General features: G+C 54.0%; 1 protein-coding gene and 1 long non-coding RNA gene across 6 annotated transcripts in view; one reads left to right on the forward strand and one right to left on the reverse strand.

Moving 5' to 3' along the window:
• Positions 1-464: 464 nt before the first annotated feature.
• Positions 465-4094, forward strand: LOC123625434. Of its 2 annotated transcripts, XR_006730498.1 has the most exons (3): positions 465-2584; positions 3014-3203; positions 3598-4094. It is a non-coding gene; the product is annotated as an uncharacterized LOC123625434 (long non-coding RNA). The 2 variants fall into 2 exon arrangements; XR_006730497.1 differs by having other exon boundaries at positions 465-3203.
• ZNRF1 (zinc and ring finger 1) overlaps positions 3265-13689 on the reverse strand; it is a 103988-nt gene continuing 93563 nt past the window's right edge. The window contains exons 3-5 of one of the 4 annotated variants that reach the window (XM_045533941.1): positions 7100-7205; positions 5484-5575; positions 3265-3932 (exon numbers count right to left, since the gene is read on the reverse strand). In XM_045533941.1, the coding sequence (XP_045389897.1) occupies positions 5518-5575; positions 7100-7205 (164 nt within the window). In that variant the 3' untranslated portion in view covers positions 3265-3932; positions 5484-5517. Of the gene's footprint in view, positions 4591-5483; positions 5576-7099; positions 7206-13689 lie in introns of all 4 variants that reach the window. The other 3 variants (XM_045533938.1, XM_045533940.1, XM_045533939.1) reach the window with 3 other exon arrangements.

A 13689-nucleotide genomic window follows, 5' to 3' on the forward strand; every position in this document is an offset into this window, starting at 1 on the left:
GCAGCACTTCCCTCCACTGCTGTTCCAGCTTCTCTGTCTTTGAGCCAGTGATGCCTTGTTTTGGGGCCTGTCCTCTGATTTCTTGCAGCCTGGGACTGGGTGGTGCCCAGGCTTCAGAAAGGAACCCAGGTCCCTGTCTCAACTACTCTGCCTGTGAGAACCTTAGGCCTGGGGACCTGTCCATGGCTGATGTCACTTACGATAGACTCCCCCACCAGGCCTGAACGGGGGCCCTACAACACTCTGAACATGTTCTTCAAGTAGCTGCTGGCAGTCATTAGAAGTGACACTATTCTCTTTGTACCGCACCTGTCTATGCTGTGACGTATTGCGCTACCAGTTTTTTTGTTTTGTTCTTATTTTTGTTTTTTTCAAGATAGGGTCTTGCTCTGTCACCCAGGCTCAAGCGATCCTCCCACCTCAGCCTTCCTCCTGAGTAGCTGAGACTACAGGCATGCACCACCATGCCCAACTGATTTTTAAATTTTTGTAGAGATGGGGTCTCCCTTGCCCAGGCTGGTCTTGAACTCCTGGGCTCACCTCTGCCTCCTAAAGCGTGAGCCACCGAACTGGCCTGCCACCAACTTTTTTGCCATCAAAGTCAAGGTCTGTCCACCCTGGGGGCTGTCTTGGGATCCCCGGCAAGAGCTACTGTCCAGAGACCTTGGCAGATGTTCCCCCTAAGCCCAGGAGAGGGCGCCCGACATCATGAAGCTCAGACGGGACAGCATCTGCTCTGGGCCACTGTGGCTCAGGACTTACCTGTCTGGGCCAGCAGCTCTCAGCTCAGCTCTGGGCCACCCACCTCCCAGGGTCAGGCTGCCAGGAAGCTGTTCTAAATCCTCTTCCCCCTCCCCCACAGTTCCAAGGAGTCAGCAGCGCTGTCCCATCTCCCCCACCCCTTGGGCCTTTGGCCCCCTTAGGAGAGGGGCTGGGTGAGGGATGCAGGGGGGCAGCAGCCAGCCCCCTCCTACTCACCCCACACCCTCCCCTGAGTCTCTCCCGAACCCCTCTCCCCGCAAATCAGCTGTTACCAGCTGTTCAGACTGAGCAGCCAGGCCCTGGGCAGAGGCACTGTGCTCACTCCTCAGGCCTCAGTTCTTGGATCCCCTCCTCTGTGACGTTTCTGTCCCATGCTGCCCTGGCTGGGAGCAGAGACTGTGCCAAGGGTGATTTGGTGGCAAGTTTCACGGGCCCTTCCCAAACCACCCCAGCATGCATGTGCTTGCCATGGAGACATGGCTCCCTAGCCCCTCCCCTTGCAGACAGACCTGCCACCCCCCAAGCCCTCCCAGGTGCAGGAGGATTCCCCAGAGCCGGCCTCTCCCTGCTGGCTGGGGCTCTTCCCTGGTGCACTCTCCAGTGCCTGGCAACTAGTCGCTGCTCAGCAAATGACCATTTCCCCACAAATTTTTATTAAGAAAAATTCCAAATATACAGAAAAGTTGAAAGAACAAGTACACTGTTCACTGAAAGACCAGCCACTGAAGATTCAACAACGAACATTTTTGCCTTATTTGCTTTGTGTATTTTTGAGGGGAACCACTTGGAATTAAATGACACATTTCTTGAAGTCGTTCACCTACATAATTCAGCATCTATCTCCTAAGGACAAGGACATTCTGCTGTAAACCTCAATACCATTACATGGCTATTAAATGAGTGGCGTCAGTGAGGGCTCCTGGAACCCCACAGAAGCACGCTGGGCCTTGAGCTCAGTCAGTGTAACCCAGGCCCGGCTCCTCCTCCTCCTCTCAGGGGCAACACGGGATCGGGATCGTGGAGAGCTGTCTAGATGGAGAATGACAAACACCAGCTCCACCTGGGAAGCCCAGACACCCCCAGCTCTACCCTCACATTGGCAGCTGGCAAGCTGGGTCCCAGTTCAGGGGACAGGGCAGCCAGCAGAGGGCTGCAGCACCCAGGTAGTAGCAGAGTCCCTGGGGGTGGACTGGAACAGCCAGCATGGGCTGCAGCCCTGGCACTGCCAAAGCAGTGGGTTTAAGCCGCCAGGGTGGGCCCACAAAGCCTCCTTTTCCAGGTCCAGGGGTCAGGCAAGGAGATCTCCTCCGGGCTGGGCCCTGCCTCGCCAGCTTTGCTGGTGGAATTAAATATAGAACAGGGAGACACAGTTGCCAGGCAGGAGCAGGAGGTGCTGTGAATAGAACAGTGCCCTTTGCAGTGACAAAACTATGAGGGAGCCTGCTGTGCGTGTGCCAGGGCCTGCAGGGCAGATCCCCCGACCCTCACAGTGACCTCTGAGCTATGAGATTTTGTCCCCATTTCACATGTGAGAAATCTGAAGTTCAGATGAATGAAGCTGTTTCCCCAAGATCATTCTGCCAAGAAGCAGAAGAGCCCAAGCGCAGACAGTCTGGAGCCCACGTTCTTGCTGCCAACTCTCACGACGGCTTGGGGGCTCCGCCCCAGGCAGGTCCCACGCTGAGACCCAGGCTCAGAACGAACTCTTCTGTGTTTCTCCACACAGGCCAAGTGTGCCCGCCTGCCGTGGCTCACGCTTGCCCACTGCCTGCAACAAACGCCCTTGCGCAGAGTAGGTGCTTCCGGAAGCGTCTGCAGGAAGGTGATTGCAGAGTGGAGGGTTGGTCCAGACCCCTGGGGTTGAAGCCTGAGAAGGGTCAAAGCAGAGGTGTGGAGGTGTCTCCCTCCAGAGCGGTCCTCGGTGACTGCAGGAGGCTCCGGGCGCCTGTCTGGCACAGGGATGGAGGCCAGGCGTGCACTGCTGCTCCCTGCCCAGCCTGCTGTTTGCCAACTTCTGTGAGCTTGAGCGGCTGGTTCTGGTTCAAGGGCTCTGAGCTGGCTCAGCCCCAAACCAGGGCCTCTTCCTGGGCCTCAATGAAGCATGCCTGTGAGTCAGCACTGAGCTGCAAGCTGAGCAACAGGCAGGCTGGTGTGGGGGGAGCAGAGGCTGAGAGGAAGGGGGCTGGGCTGGTACCTGGAAGAACCCACATCCTTGAAGCCTCCGGTGGCTTCAAGATCTTTGCCCCTGCAGCTCTTTCCAGAAGTTTCAACACACCTACTCTGCGGATGATGGCAGATTGGTTCCATGATGTCTGAGAGGGTCAGGAGGCTTGCAGGATGCATGCCTGACCTACCATCTTCCTTCCACCCAGGAACGACCTTCTGAAAACCACTCTACACACCTGTAGCCCAAAGTAGTAGCCTGAAGGAATGCTAAGGAGGTAGGTGAGGGAGTGGGGGGCGGGCCCTTGCCCTCCAGTTCTTGATTGTGTAATACTTCACTAAAATAAAATCACACAGCGCATCTTTTATTAGACATTATTTTAATACCATATCAAAACACCTTGACTAATGAAGAAAGCTTCTCCCCCAAGCTTTGAACATGTTTTAAACATTTTATAAGGTTTTTTTTTGTATTTTAATATATAAATACAGAAACCTATCTTGCATGGGCTGATGCCACGTGTGAACATCAGTGGCTAAAATGTTCTCAAACAGAATGCCTGAAAACAGGGGTAGCTGTACAGATTTCTTAGTCTTTTTTGTTTGTTTAAGTTTTCTGGGGAAAAAAAAATCCACAAGGGCCTAAGAATAACATTCAGGCATTTTTTGCAGGACACTTGTGATTGTTAAATCCTCTGAACTGACCAGAACCAGAAGGAGAGGGGGGAAAAGAAACGGGACTGGAGGTGGCAAGAGAGTCCTCGAGGGGTTGTTCTTTTGGCAAAGAAGTCAAGATATCAGGATCCCAAGGGGAGAAAAGTGCAAAACCAAGCCAGGAAAACGGAAAAAAAACCCAAGGTAGAGAGGTTGGTGGCGGAGAGGGCCGGTCAGGGCACCGGGCAAAGGAAGAGACTGTGTGCACTCGCCAGCACCGGGGCGCGGGCGGCGAGGACTGGCGTGTCCGTTTCTGTCACTGAGTGGGTGATAGCTGGGCAGCAAACAGCAATCTGTAAACATCACGAGGGAAAACACCAGTCGACACTAGACTTTTTTTTTTTTATATAATTTTTTTTTTTTGTAAACACTTTAAAGACAGACCCACAATGCCTTTCAAAGGTGAAAATGAAAATGCCCTTTCCCTCCTGGGCTGAGGGGTGAGGGGAAGGATAGCAGTTGACTCGTTCTTCTCTCAAACTCGCTCTCATCCAATTTGGTGTCCTTGGGGAGGAAGGGAGAACCATTTTCTGAAGTCAGTGCAGAAGGGGTGCCCTGTTCCCACTGGTGTCCCCAGCTCAGCTCTGCCCCAGTGTCCGATGAGCCTCCTCTCGGGAACAGGGGCTGTCTGTCCCTGTGTGGATTGTAACAAGTCAGTTGTGCTCCGCCGGGCCAGGCTGGCTGCTGCGTCCCCCAGCAGCGTGTGTCCGCCGAGGGCAGGCTGGCCAGGGTGTCGGGGTTCGGTCTGGGCCACCCCCCGGAGCCAAACGCCTGCGGAGGGCTTGGGCCGGCGCTCCCGGGCAGGCTCCACGCCCCGGCTCACTCTCGCCCTGGCTGTTTCTTCTCCCCATGCCACCGGTTTTTGAGGTGAAGGTAAAAAAAGCAAATGTCCCTGATTTGTCTGATATCATCAGCTGTTCTGGGAGTTTACTTGGAATAAATAAAATAAACCTAACAATAGAAAAGAAGAGAAAACAGAACAGAGAGAGAAAGAGAGAGAAGGAGGTGGGGAAGAAAAGGGGCCCCAAGACCTTTGGATGTGAGATGAGGTGGAGTCGGGCTTTTGGCTTTCTGGGGGTTTTGTCTACTTGTTTGCCAGAAAAGAGGAAATGCCAGCCCAGAGCTGGGAGGGAAAGGCAGGCCGGGGGACAGGAGAGGATGGGCAACAGCAAAGCCAGGTGCCCTGGGGAGGAGATGGGGAGGCCAAACCCCGCGTGGGCCGGGTGAGGTGCTCTCCTGGGAGCAGGGTGCTGCTCTAGGGTCAGCTAGGCAGCGGGGCCGAGCCTGGCCTGGAGGCCTCAGATTCATCTGGAAGCCGGGCAGGAAGAACCAACAGTAAAACGATCGCTGACAAGCACTCTGCAGTGGACAATGCACCGTCCCACGGGCTGTTTAGTAAGTGCAGTGTCCATATGGCGATAGGGAGTGAGATTATTCCCAAGCGGAGACTCCAGGGTGAGCGAGGACGAGGCGGAGCCGGGCGCAAACCCAGCGCTCCAGCTCCTTCTCCTGCCCACACACATTCCCAGGGGATCTTCCTGAACTTTCTTCAGGGAGATTCACTCTAGCATTTGGAATACTTCTCTCCCTCAACTAATTCTAACTCTTCTGAGCAAGTTCTTCACAATCCTGCACGTAAGTTTCTATCTCTTATCCTTCTCCAGGAGAATCACTTCCATTTCTAGACAGCTACTAACTGAGGGAAAGGCGCCCCTGTCTTGCCCTCTGCTCCTGCTTTCTTCTCGGTGGGGTGTGTAAGGGCAGCCCTGCTCCCCCACCTGCAGGCCCCCAGAGTGACTCGACCCCCAGCCTTGCACCCAGAGCACCCCCGACCACGGGCTCACCTTTGAGAGGAGTCGGCAAGCAAGCCCAGCAGGGTCAGTCTGCAGGGTGTTCCGGACAAGATCTGTTCACTTCAAACCATGAGTCTATGCAGCTAGGGAGGAGGAGGCAGCAAGGGGAGACCGTGTTACCACCTGGCCAGACTGCTCCTCCAAAAGGGGCTCTTTCAAAGGGTCGGATTCCTGAGTGTGGGCTTCCTAAATCTCTCCTGAAAGGACCCCAGGGAAAAACAATCATGTCCCAGACCCGTACTTTTTGAAGAGAACACCAAGACTGATCTTGGCTCGGCTGGAGGCAGCAGTGGTGGGTGCAGGCCTGGTGGACCTGGCGCTGCAGGAAGGGGAGGATGGACAATGCACCGTCCCATGGGCTGTTTAGTAAGCGGAGCCAAGGCCTTATGTTCACGGAGCCCAGGAGGAGGCAACAGCCACTACTGAGAGGGTGAGAGCAGGAGCACTGTGCAGGGCCACCAGTCGGCTATTGCCAAGGCTTGGAGGGCAGAAGCGGGAACAATGGCACAGCAGGACGGCCACGGCTATAGGCCCTGGGGTCCCGAGAGAGCCCCCTCCTGGGTCAAAAGAGCAGCCAGGGGGCTCCCTCCCAGTGAGTGACCCCAGGAAAGCCCCACGCTCTACCAGATCACGGCCGCATCTAGTCCTTCCTGGAGAAGGTGGGGAGGGGCGCTGAGAAAGCAGGCCAGAGAGGAAGCTGACAGCGAGGCCCGGTCTCTAGTGTTTACAGAAAAGGCTGTCTGCATTAAAGAGGGAACAGAGATTGCCCCAAGACAGCTTCCCAATTTGTAAACCAACATCTGGGCATTTTCAAAGACAGGAACCAGACAGATAATTTGCATAATTCTCCCCCAGGGCCAAAGATTTCCTTTTGTGGTTCTGGTTAGTGCTTTGCTGGACACTGCAAAGCTCTGTGCTGGGCCCCAGACCAAGAATCTCTCCCAGGCCAACCGTGGGCCTCCTGTGCACCAGCCGCATCTCACACCAGGCATGGCTATCACCCTGTGGACCAGTGGCCCTGAGAGTCAGGCTCTGAAAGTGTGTTAGGAAGAAGCCCTGTGCTCAGGGAGCTGGAGAGCAGGTGGTGGCCACAGGCAGCACGGAACGTCTTCCTGTCTTGGGAACAAGATGGAGGCTCATGCTGGAGCCCGAGGACAGATCTGGGTCCTGCTACTTGTAGCAGCTCTCAGAGCCCTGGCCTCGCAGGCAGTGGCTTTTCCTGCCTCCCAGCCGTCTGGGGAGAAGGGTGAGTCTGGAGCAGGGCATGGCACACCCTCGACATGGCCCCTCTGGTATAGATGGACACTCTCACCCTGGGTGCAAGGGGGCCCATGAGGAAGGAAAGGCTCAGGGAGACAGAGGGAGAACCAACTTTCCAAGGGGATCCTCAGCACCTCCAACCTGTGGGGCTCCCACCATCCAAGCCCCTAAACCAGAGCAACTCAACTCCGCCCTGCCCCTGGGGTGCTCACACTTTCCCGGCAGCACACAGTGGACGCCCGTCCTCAGCCCTCTGCCTCAGCCCTACTCAAAGACCGAGGTGGGAGGAGCGTTCATCCCACAGCCAAAGCGGACAAGCTGGCTAGTGATGGGCCAGCCCCTTATACCTTTTGTGATAGATGCACAGGCAGGGCAGCCTGGCTATCGTGTCCCCCTGAAGCAGCTCCTCCAGGCAGATCACACACTCACCCGCGTCTTTAGTCAGCACGTCATCTGCAAAGGGAACAGAGGAGAGTGCGAGGGGGTTAGTCACCAGTGGACAGGTGGCACAAAGTAGGCCTGGGCCTAAGAACTAGCTGGGATTGAGTGAATGGGCCAAACTGTGCCGGGCTCTGTGGGGGGACACAGAAGCCTAAGAGGAACCTTGACCTGACCACCCTCACTGTGGAGACAAGACATGCACACCACAGTTGGTTACCCAAAGGCAAAATGGGATTAATCCCCAGATGGGATTAACCAAAGGCCCAAGTGGTGGAGGATGAAAAAGGCTTGGAGAAGGACAGACCTGAAGCAGAGGTGGTATGAAGCAAGCTGTTTCCCTTAGTAGACTTCTCCCTAAACATACACATACACCAGGTGCACTGATTTCTGGTTTGGAAAATACGCTAGTGGAGAGAGTGGCGTGAAGCAAGAATGCGGGGAAGAAACAGCAAATACTTATACACGAATGCTCACAGCAGTGCTGTTCGCAATAGCCACAAGGCAGAAACAACCCGAATGTCCACCAGCTAATGAATAGATAAACTAAATGTGGTATATCCACACAGTGGAATATTACCCAGCTAAGAAAAGGAAGGAAGAACTGATACATGCTACAATGTGGACAAACCTTGAAAATACCATACTAAGTGTAGGAAGCCAGATGCAAAAGGCCACCTATTGTATGAATCCATTTATATAAAATGTCTGGAATAGACAAATCTATAGAGATAGAAAGCTGACCAGGGCTTGGGGCAGGGGAAATGGGGAGTGACTGCTTAATGGGGTAGGAGTTTTCTTTCTCCCCTTTTAAACAACTTTATTTTATTGTGGTAAGAATATCTAACATGCAGTCTACCCTCTTAAATTTTAAGGGTACGATACATATTGTCAATGACAGGCACTCTATTGTACAGCAGATGTCTAGAACTTATTCATCTTGCATAAATGAAATTTTATAGCCATTAATCAGCTATAACTCCCCTTCTCCCCCTCCCCCCAGCTCCTGGCAAACACCAATCTACTCTCTGGTTCTGTGCATTTGACTATTTCAGCTACTCATAAGTGGAACCACGCCAGGGGTTTTCTTTCAGGGTGATGAAATGTTTGGAACCAGATAAGAGATGGTGGTGGCACAACATTGTGAATGTCCTAAATGCCACTAAATTGTACATTTTAAAATGATTGATTTGGTGTTATATGAATTTCATCTCAATTTTAAAAAAAGAAAAGACCCCCTTCCCTTTCTAAAAAGAATGAATGGAAGGAAGCTACTGCCCATGGGGATGCCCAGCAAAGCCACCACTGGAAAAGCCTGAGTAGAATAGGGACAGAGTCAGCAGTTCTTTATTTTCTACAACATTCTGTGTGCTGACGACTCAGAGTAATAAATAAGCCACAGTCTCAGGGTGCAAGAAGCTCACAGACTAGTAAAGGAGGCCAACAAGAAAACCAAGAAGCATAGCATGGTAATTCCTAGGAAGTCTTATGACGCACGGGCCCAGGTATGAGGGGTATGGAAGATACCTAATCAGGGTGGGGACTGTTCACAGGGAAGGCGATGACGAGGATGGGTGAAGTGGGGTGGGGAGAGGGAGATTCTGGGCACGTGGGAACTGCAGGAAGTTTGCTATGGCAGGTGCAGAGGCACACGGGGCCAGGAATTTGGTGAGACCAAGTCCCTGAGGACAGACTCGTGTCCTGCTGCGGTGCCTGGATTTTGTCTGGTTAATCGCGAGGCACTGGAGGCGTACCCGATCACATCTTCAGCAGCTATTAGAGGACAAGTGGGAAGCCCACTCTGGAGGCCATTACCACGCAAGGCGCAGTGGCAATGCGTGTGCTAATGAGGGCAGCTGAGCCAACAGCAGGCACCTGTCACTGAGAGAGGGAATCTAGGAGGACAGGCATAGGAAGGAAGTGACGAATTCCACTGGGTGAGAGGTATCCACTCGGCGTGCTGATGGAGTCTAGATCTGGGGTGTGGAACAGAGACGTGGGTGACAGGCGTAGATGTGGGATGAAGACACTGCCTGGGAAGAAAGTTTAGACCGAAATCCAAAGAAGGCAGAAAACAGCCCCAGGTTGATGCTGATATTTGAAGGGCAGGTAAAAGAGGCGAAGTGAGCAAAAGGTTACCCAGAAGTTCTCAGAAGCACAGGGTAAATATCAAGAGAGCGGGGTAATGCAAGTGAAGAAAGAGGAGCTTGCAGGGGGGTCAGTTCCCCACCACTGTCCGTAAACACTGCCCATGACACATACTGAGAGTCTGAGCGTTTTCTTTGAGCTTCGTAAGCTTTCGAGCTACACAGGGCACACAGAGTTATTCCCACTTTGCCAATAAGGATACGGAAGCCCAAAGAAGTCACGCACCCTGCCTGGTCAGAGGGCTCTAGAGTGGTGCTGCTGGGACTGGGACCCTCTGCTCGTGTGACCTTCCTCATGGCTGTTTGTGTCACCTGATTATTTTGGTGGAGAGGGAAACATCTGGGGCCCATCAATGAGGATTCTTCATGGCCCAGAAGGCTATGACGACTTAAAGCCTCTCACCAGGAACCCCGAGGAAAAAGCATAAAATAGGACCGATTCGATAATCAAGTTCCCAGGCACATGAAGTGTAAAAGTCACTCCTTCACTTCCTGGCCACCAGGTCAACCTGTGGTCATGTTCTCTGCCTGTAACATCTGGCCACCCTAAAGACCCGCCTGAAAGGGTGACACAAATAGGCAAGGGAGATGGCACACAGTCTGCTACTGGAGTTTCACCCCAGACTCCAAACGCGGCAGAGGCAATCAACGTAACGGGCGTGGTCCCCCTGCTTTAGACCAGGGGGCACTATACATTTTAAACTTTTGCATAGGTACAGGAAAAAGTCTGGAGAATACACACACTTTAATAGTGGTGGAGGAAAGGAGAATTAGAAGGAAAATACTTTTATATACTTTTGGATTCTTTAAATGTTTCAACATGCATGACTTATAATTAAGAACCCCAATAAAGAAGCATACTGGCAACTGCACGTGACTCTGAAATGTGTCAGAAGGATAAGAAGGGTTGGTAGATGGAGAGACAGGTGACAGAGTGCAGTGTAATGCACTCTAGATGGTGGGTATATGGGTGCGGACTGCAAGACTCTCCACTTTGCTATATGTTTGACACTTTTCATAACAAAACATTAGAGGGAAAAATCTCAACAAAGATGGGAGGCAAAGTAGCCTAGCTGTGAGAGGGCAGAGCCAACCTGCGGACATCCTTGGACCTTATTTTCCACTTTCTGTCTTGGGCATCTCGTTCAGGACAGGAGCATTTGAGCTACAGCTGGCAGTTTCCTTTCAAGTACTCCTCTCCACACTGAAGGATGCTTTCCTGAGAGCAGGGCAATTACTGATTCCAAAGTAGTTTCCCTTTGCATCTTCCCCTGCTGAGTGGTAACTCAGCTGTGAGCCCAAGGGACTAGTTAGAATTCTCTGAGTCCCAAACAGCTTCTCGCACCAGTTTGTGTCCCCTCCAGGAGGGCACATGTGGCCCCCCGGAGGTGACGGATTCAGGGGAGGGGAGGCAAGTATGGAGATGGTCTCAGAGGCTCTCTTCTTCAACAAGACTGGACTTGACTCTCCTCTCTTTTTCTCCCTGAACATCACTAGGAAAGGGGCAGGGGTGTGAGGGCAACTCTTCTTGTCCCAGGGTGGGAGGCCCACGCGCCAAGGGGCTTAGACCTGAGCACAGAAAGGCTGGATGCGGCCTGTCCTTAGCACGCCACAGAGCCGTTTTGTGTACAGTGCAGATGTGCCCTGCCAGCTGGCCTGGGTCTGCAGCACGGGTGGGGAGAACTATAACATGCAGCTGCCCCGCCACGCTGGCACGTGGCAGGGAGCACACTTCACCGGGACCAAGAGCCACTGGCTGCAAAAGGCCACTTGGAGATTCCTGGGGATGGGGAGGAGTCAGAGGCTTAGACTGTGACAGCATGGGAAGCCAGCAGTGGCCACACGTAGCACAGGGCCCAGGGAGCAGCATTCTTCCACACGGAAGGCAGGAGCACAGAGCCAGCAAGAGGTCTGAGTGGGCTGAGTAAAACTTCCTGTCCCAATCCCTCGGGGTATGGGAACCAGCAGCCCCCAGATGTCCCTGGGGTCCTGGCAGGGAGTGGAACTGGGTGGAGGTGAGGCTTGGCTATCACTGGCTCCCACAAGATGCCCACACTCATTTACCAGGAGTCTGTTACCTAGTGTCAGAGGGACGTCAGGCGGAGGCCTTGCAGCACAAAGCCAAGGACCTTGGGCCCACACAAGTTGAGGCCACAGTGTGATGGACTCGTGTGCCCCTTGGCACCCCCAGGCCCCTGGAGGAGGGACTCAACAAAGGCTGGTTGATGAGAACGCAGGAGCAAAGCTGAACTTTCTCCCTTTTGGGTTCTACCTTTTTCTTACTGCCTTTCAAGTCCCTCCCAAGCTTCCTGATACCAGTGTGCAAAGACAATCAGTGTCACTGCCCAAGGGGAAGTGTGGAAGTGTCTTTGGCCTGGCTGAGGGTGACCCCGGTGCCTGCCTGTCCCTCTAACTGGACCAGGAAACCAAACCAGAATGGCAGGCAAAGCTCTCTGGAGCCAAATGGGAGGTGTGATGCCTGTGACAGGCCGGGGGTGGGAGGGGACAGCATCTTCTGCTGCCTCCCTGGGATCCAGGCATAGCTCTCCTGACAGCTGCTGTTTGTCAAAGAAAAGAAATCCAGGAGGAGGAGAAAAAAGAGCCCTCACTTCTTTGGGCCAGCTATATGTGGGCAACTGCAGACACATCTCAATGGATCCTAGACCCCCTGGGGGCCCTCGGACAAGGACATGCAGCTGCTAAGTGGCCATGACTCCCAAGCCAGAGATCCTGCCGCCCTGCCTCCTTTCCTTAAAAGACCAGGCCATATGGCTGTCTTCCCCTGGGGCTGGAAAACACCACCCATCTCACCGGCAGCTCCCAACCTCTCCCTTTTTGTGAATGTGTGTGTGGGGGCTGAGGTGGGTGGAGGAACCTGGCTGCGGGGAGTGAACAGGCCAGACTGAGCTGCACACCTGCCCTCCACCACACCGGGCTCGACTCCCCTGCGGGGAGCTCTGGCAGCAGCACATCCCCCAGGGAACCCAGAGCTGCTGGCGGCATGGAGAGGGCGGGGAGGCCCAAACAGCTGCAGACACATCTCTGTGCCTGGCTCGGAGGGAAGGCTGATGTCGTGCAGCTCAGAGTGAGGACATACATATCCATCTCCCTTTGTGCCTGGTGGCAGTTAAGGCCCCAGAGAGAAAGAAAGCGGGAGCCAGAGGGAGAACCCCTGCTGAATGACGCAGAGACACAGGCTCCACCCTCTGGCCTCATTTCCAGCCTAGGTGAGCAAGACTGCCTGGTCTTGCAGCCTCTCCAGCGTGTGCAGAGCTGCTGGCCCAGCCTGCTGGGGGCAGGACAGGGCAGTGCCACCAATGCCAGGCCTTGTCGGCGTCCTTCCTGGGAAATCTGGGTGCTCTGCTCTCTAGGCAAAGAGGAGATCTTGGACAGAGAGTATACCCTGCCAGCAGACCCCATCCCAACACCCCAGACCTGTGAGGTGCAATCTGATTGTTTTGGCGAGTTGGGCTGTGATGAGGATAGTAGGGGGGTGGCCAACTAAAGCTCAAGACTGGAGCATTTCATATTTATAGAGGCTCCACTCAGCTCCCACACAGTCTCCTTTCTTTTAGCCACCTGTCCCGGTTTCCCCACTTGTGTGAAGCCCCTGCAGGCCTCCCTGGCGGTCAGCAGAGCCGGTTAGCAGGGGCTGGAAGCCCTGGGCGAGCAGCTGCCTCCCTCCACCTCTCCCTCCAGCAGGAGGAGCGTCAGGACAGACACCTCTGCAGCCAGACTCCAGCCAGACTGCAGCCGCTGCTCCGACATCTAACAATAGCCCTGGGTAGGGCCCTGCATGGGGCTGGGCAAAGTCCCCGGCCAGGACCCAACCAGGACCCGGCTTCCCCAGGCAGAGAAAGGGCAGAACTTTCCGTCCTGACCACAGGGTTTCTGAGAGCAGAAGACACAGGACAAATAATCACCTGTTTACACAGGTGTGCTGGCTCAGGGGATTTACAAGGAGCCAAACTCCCTCTCCTTTAAAAAAAAAAAAAAAAAAGCTCATGTGACATTTAGCATTTCAAGAGCTCTGAAGATGGGAATGACAACTGCCTTTGGTAGAAAGGAGGGGTAAGGCATCTTGACCTAAGAAGCTGTGCATGGGCCTGTACCCCACAACAAAGCTGAGGGATAGTCTCCTGAAATAGCACTGACAGCTGCCAACCTCTCCCTGGTTCTGCTGGCAAATGGACCTGTTCCCACCAGAATGCCCCTGGGCTGAGGACCCCTGGTTGGTCTCAGAACGAGTGCCCTCTAAGCTTGTGGTAGATAGCTGGTGGTCCCTATGACCAGGACTCCGATGCACTTCTGTTCAGAGCAAAGTCAGATTCCCATCCTGAGGCGTGTTCTGC

This window comes from Lemur catta, chromosome 20 (genome assembly GCF_020740605.2).
Source record: "Lemur catta isolate mLemCat1 chromosome 20, mLemCat1.pri, whole genome shotgun sequence".
Lineage (NCBI taxonomy): Eukaryota > Metazoa > Chordata > Mammalia > Primates > Lemuridae > Lemur > Lemur catta.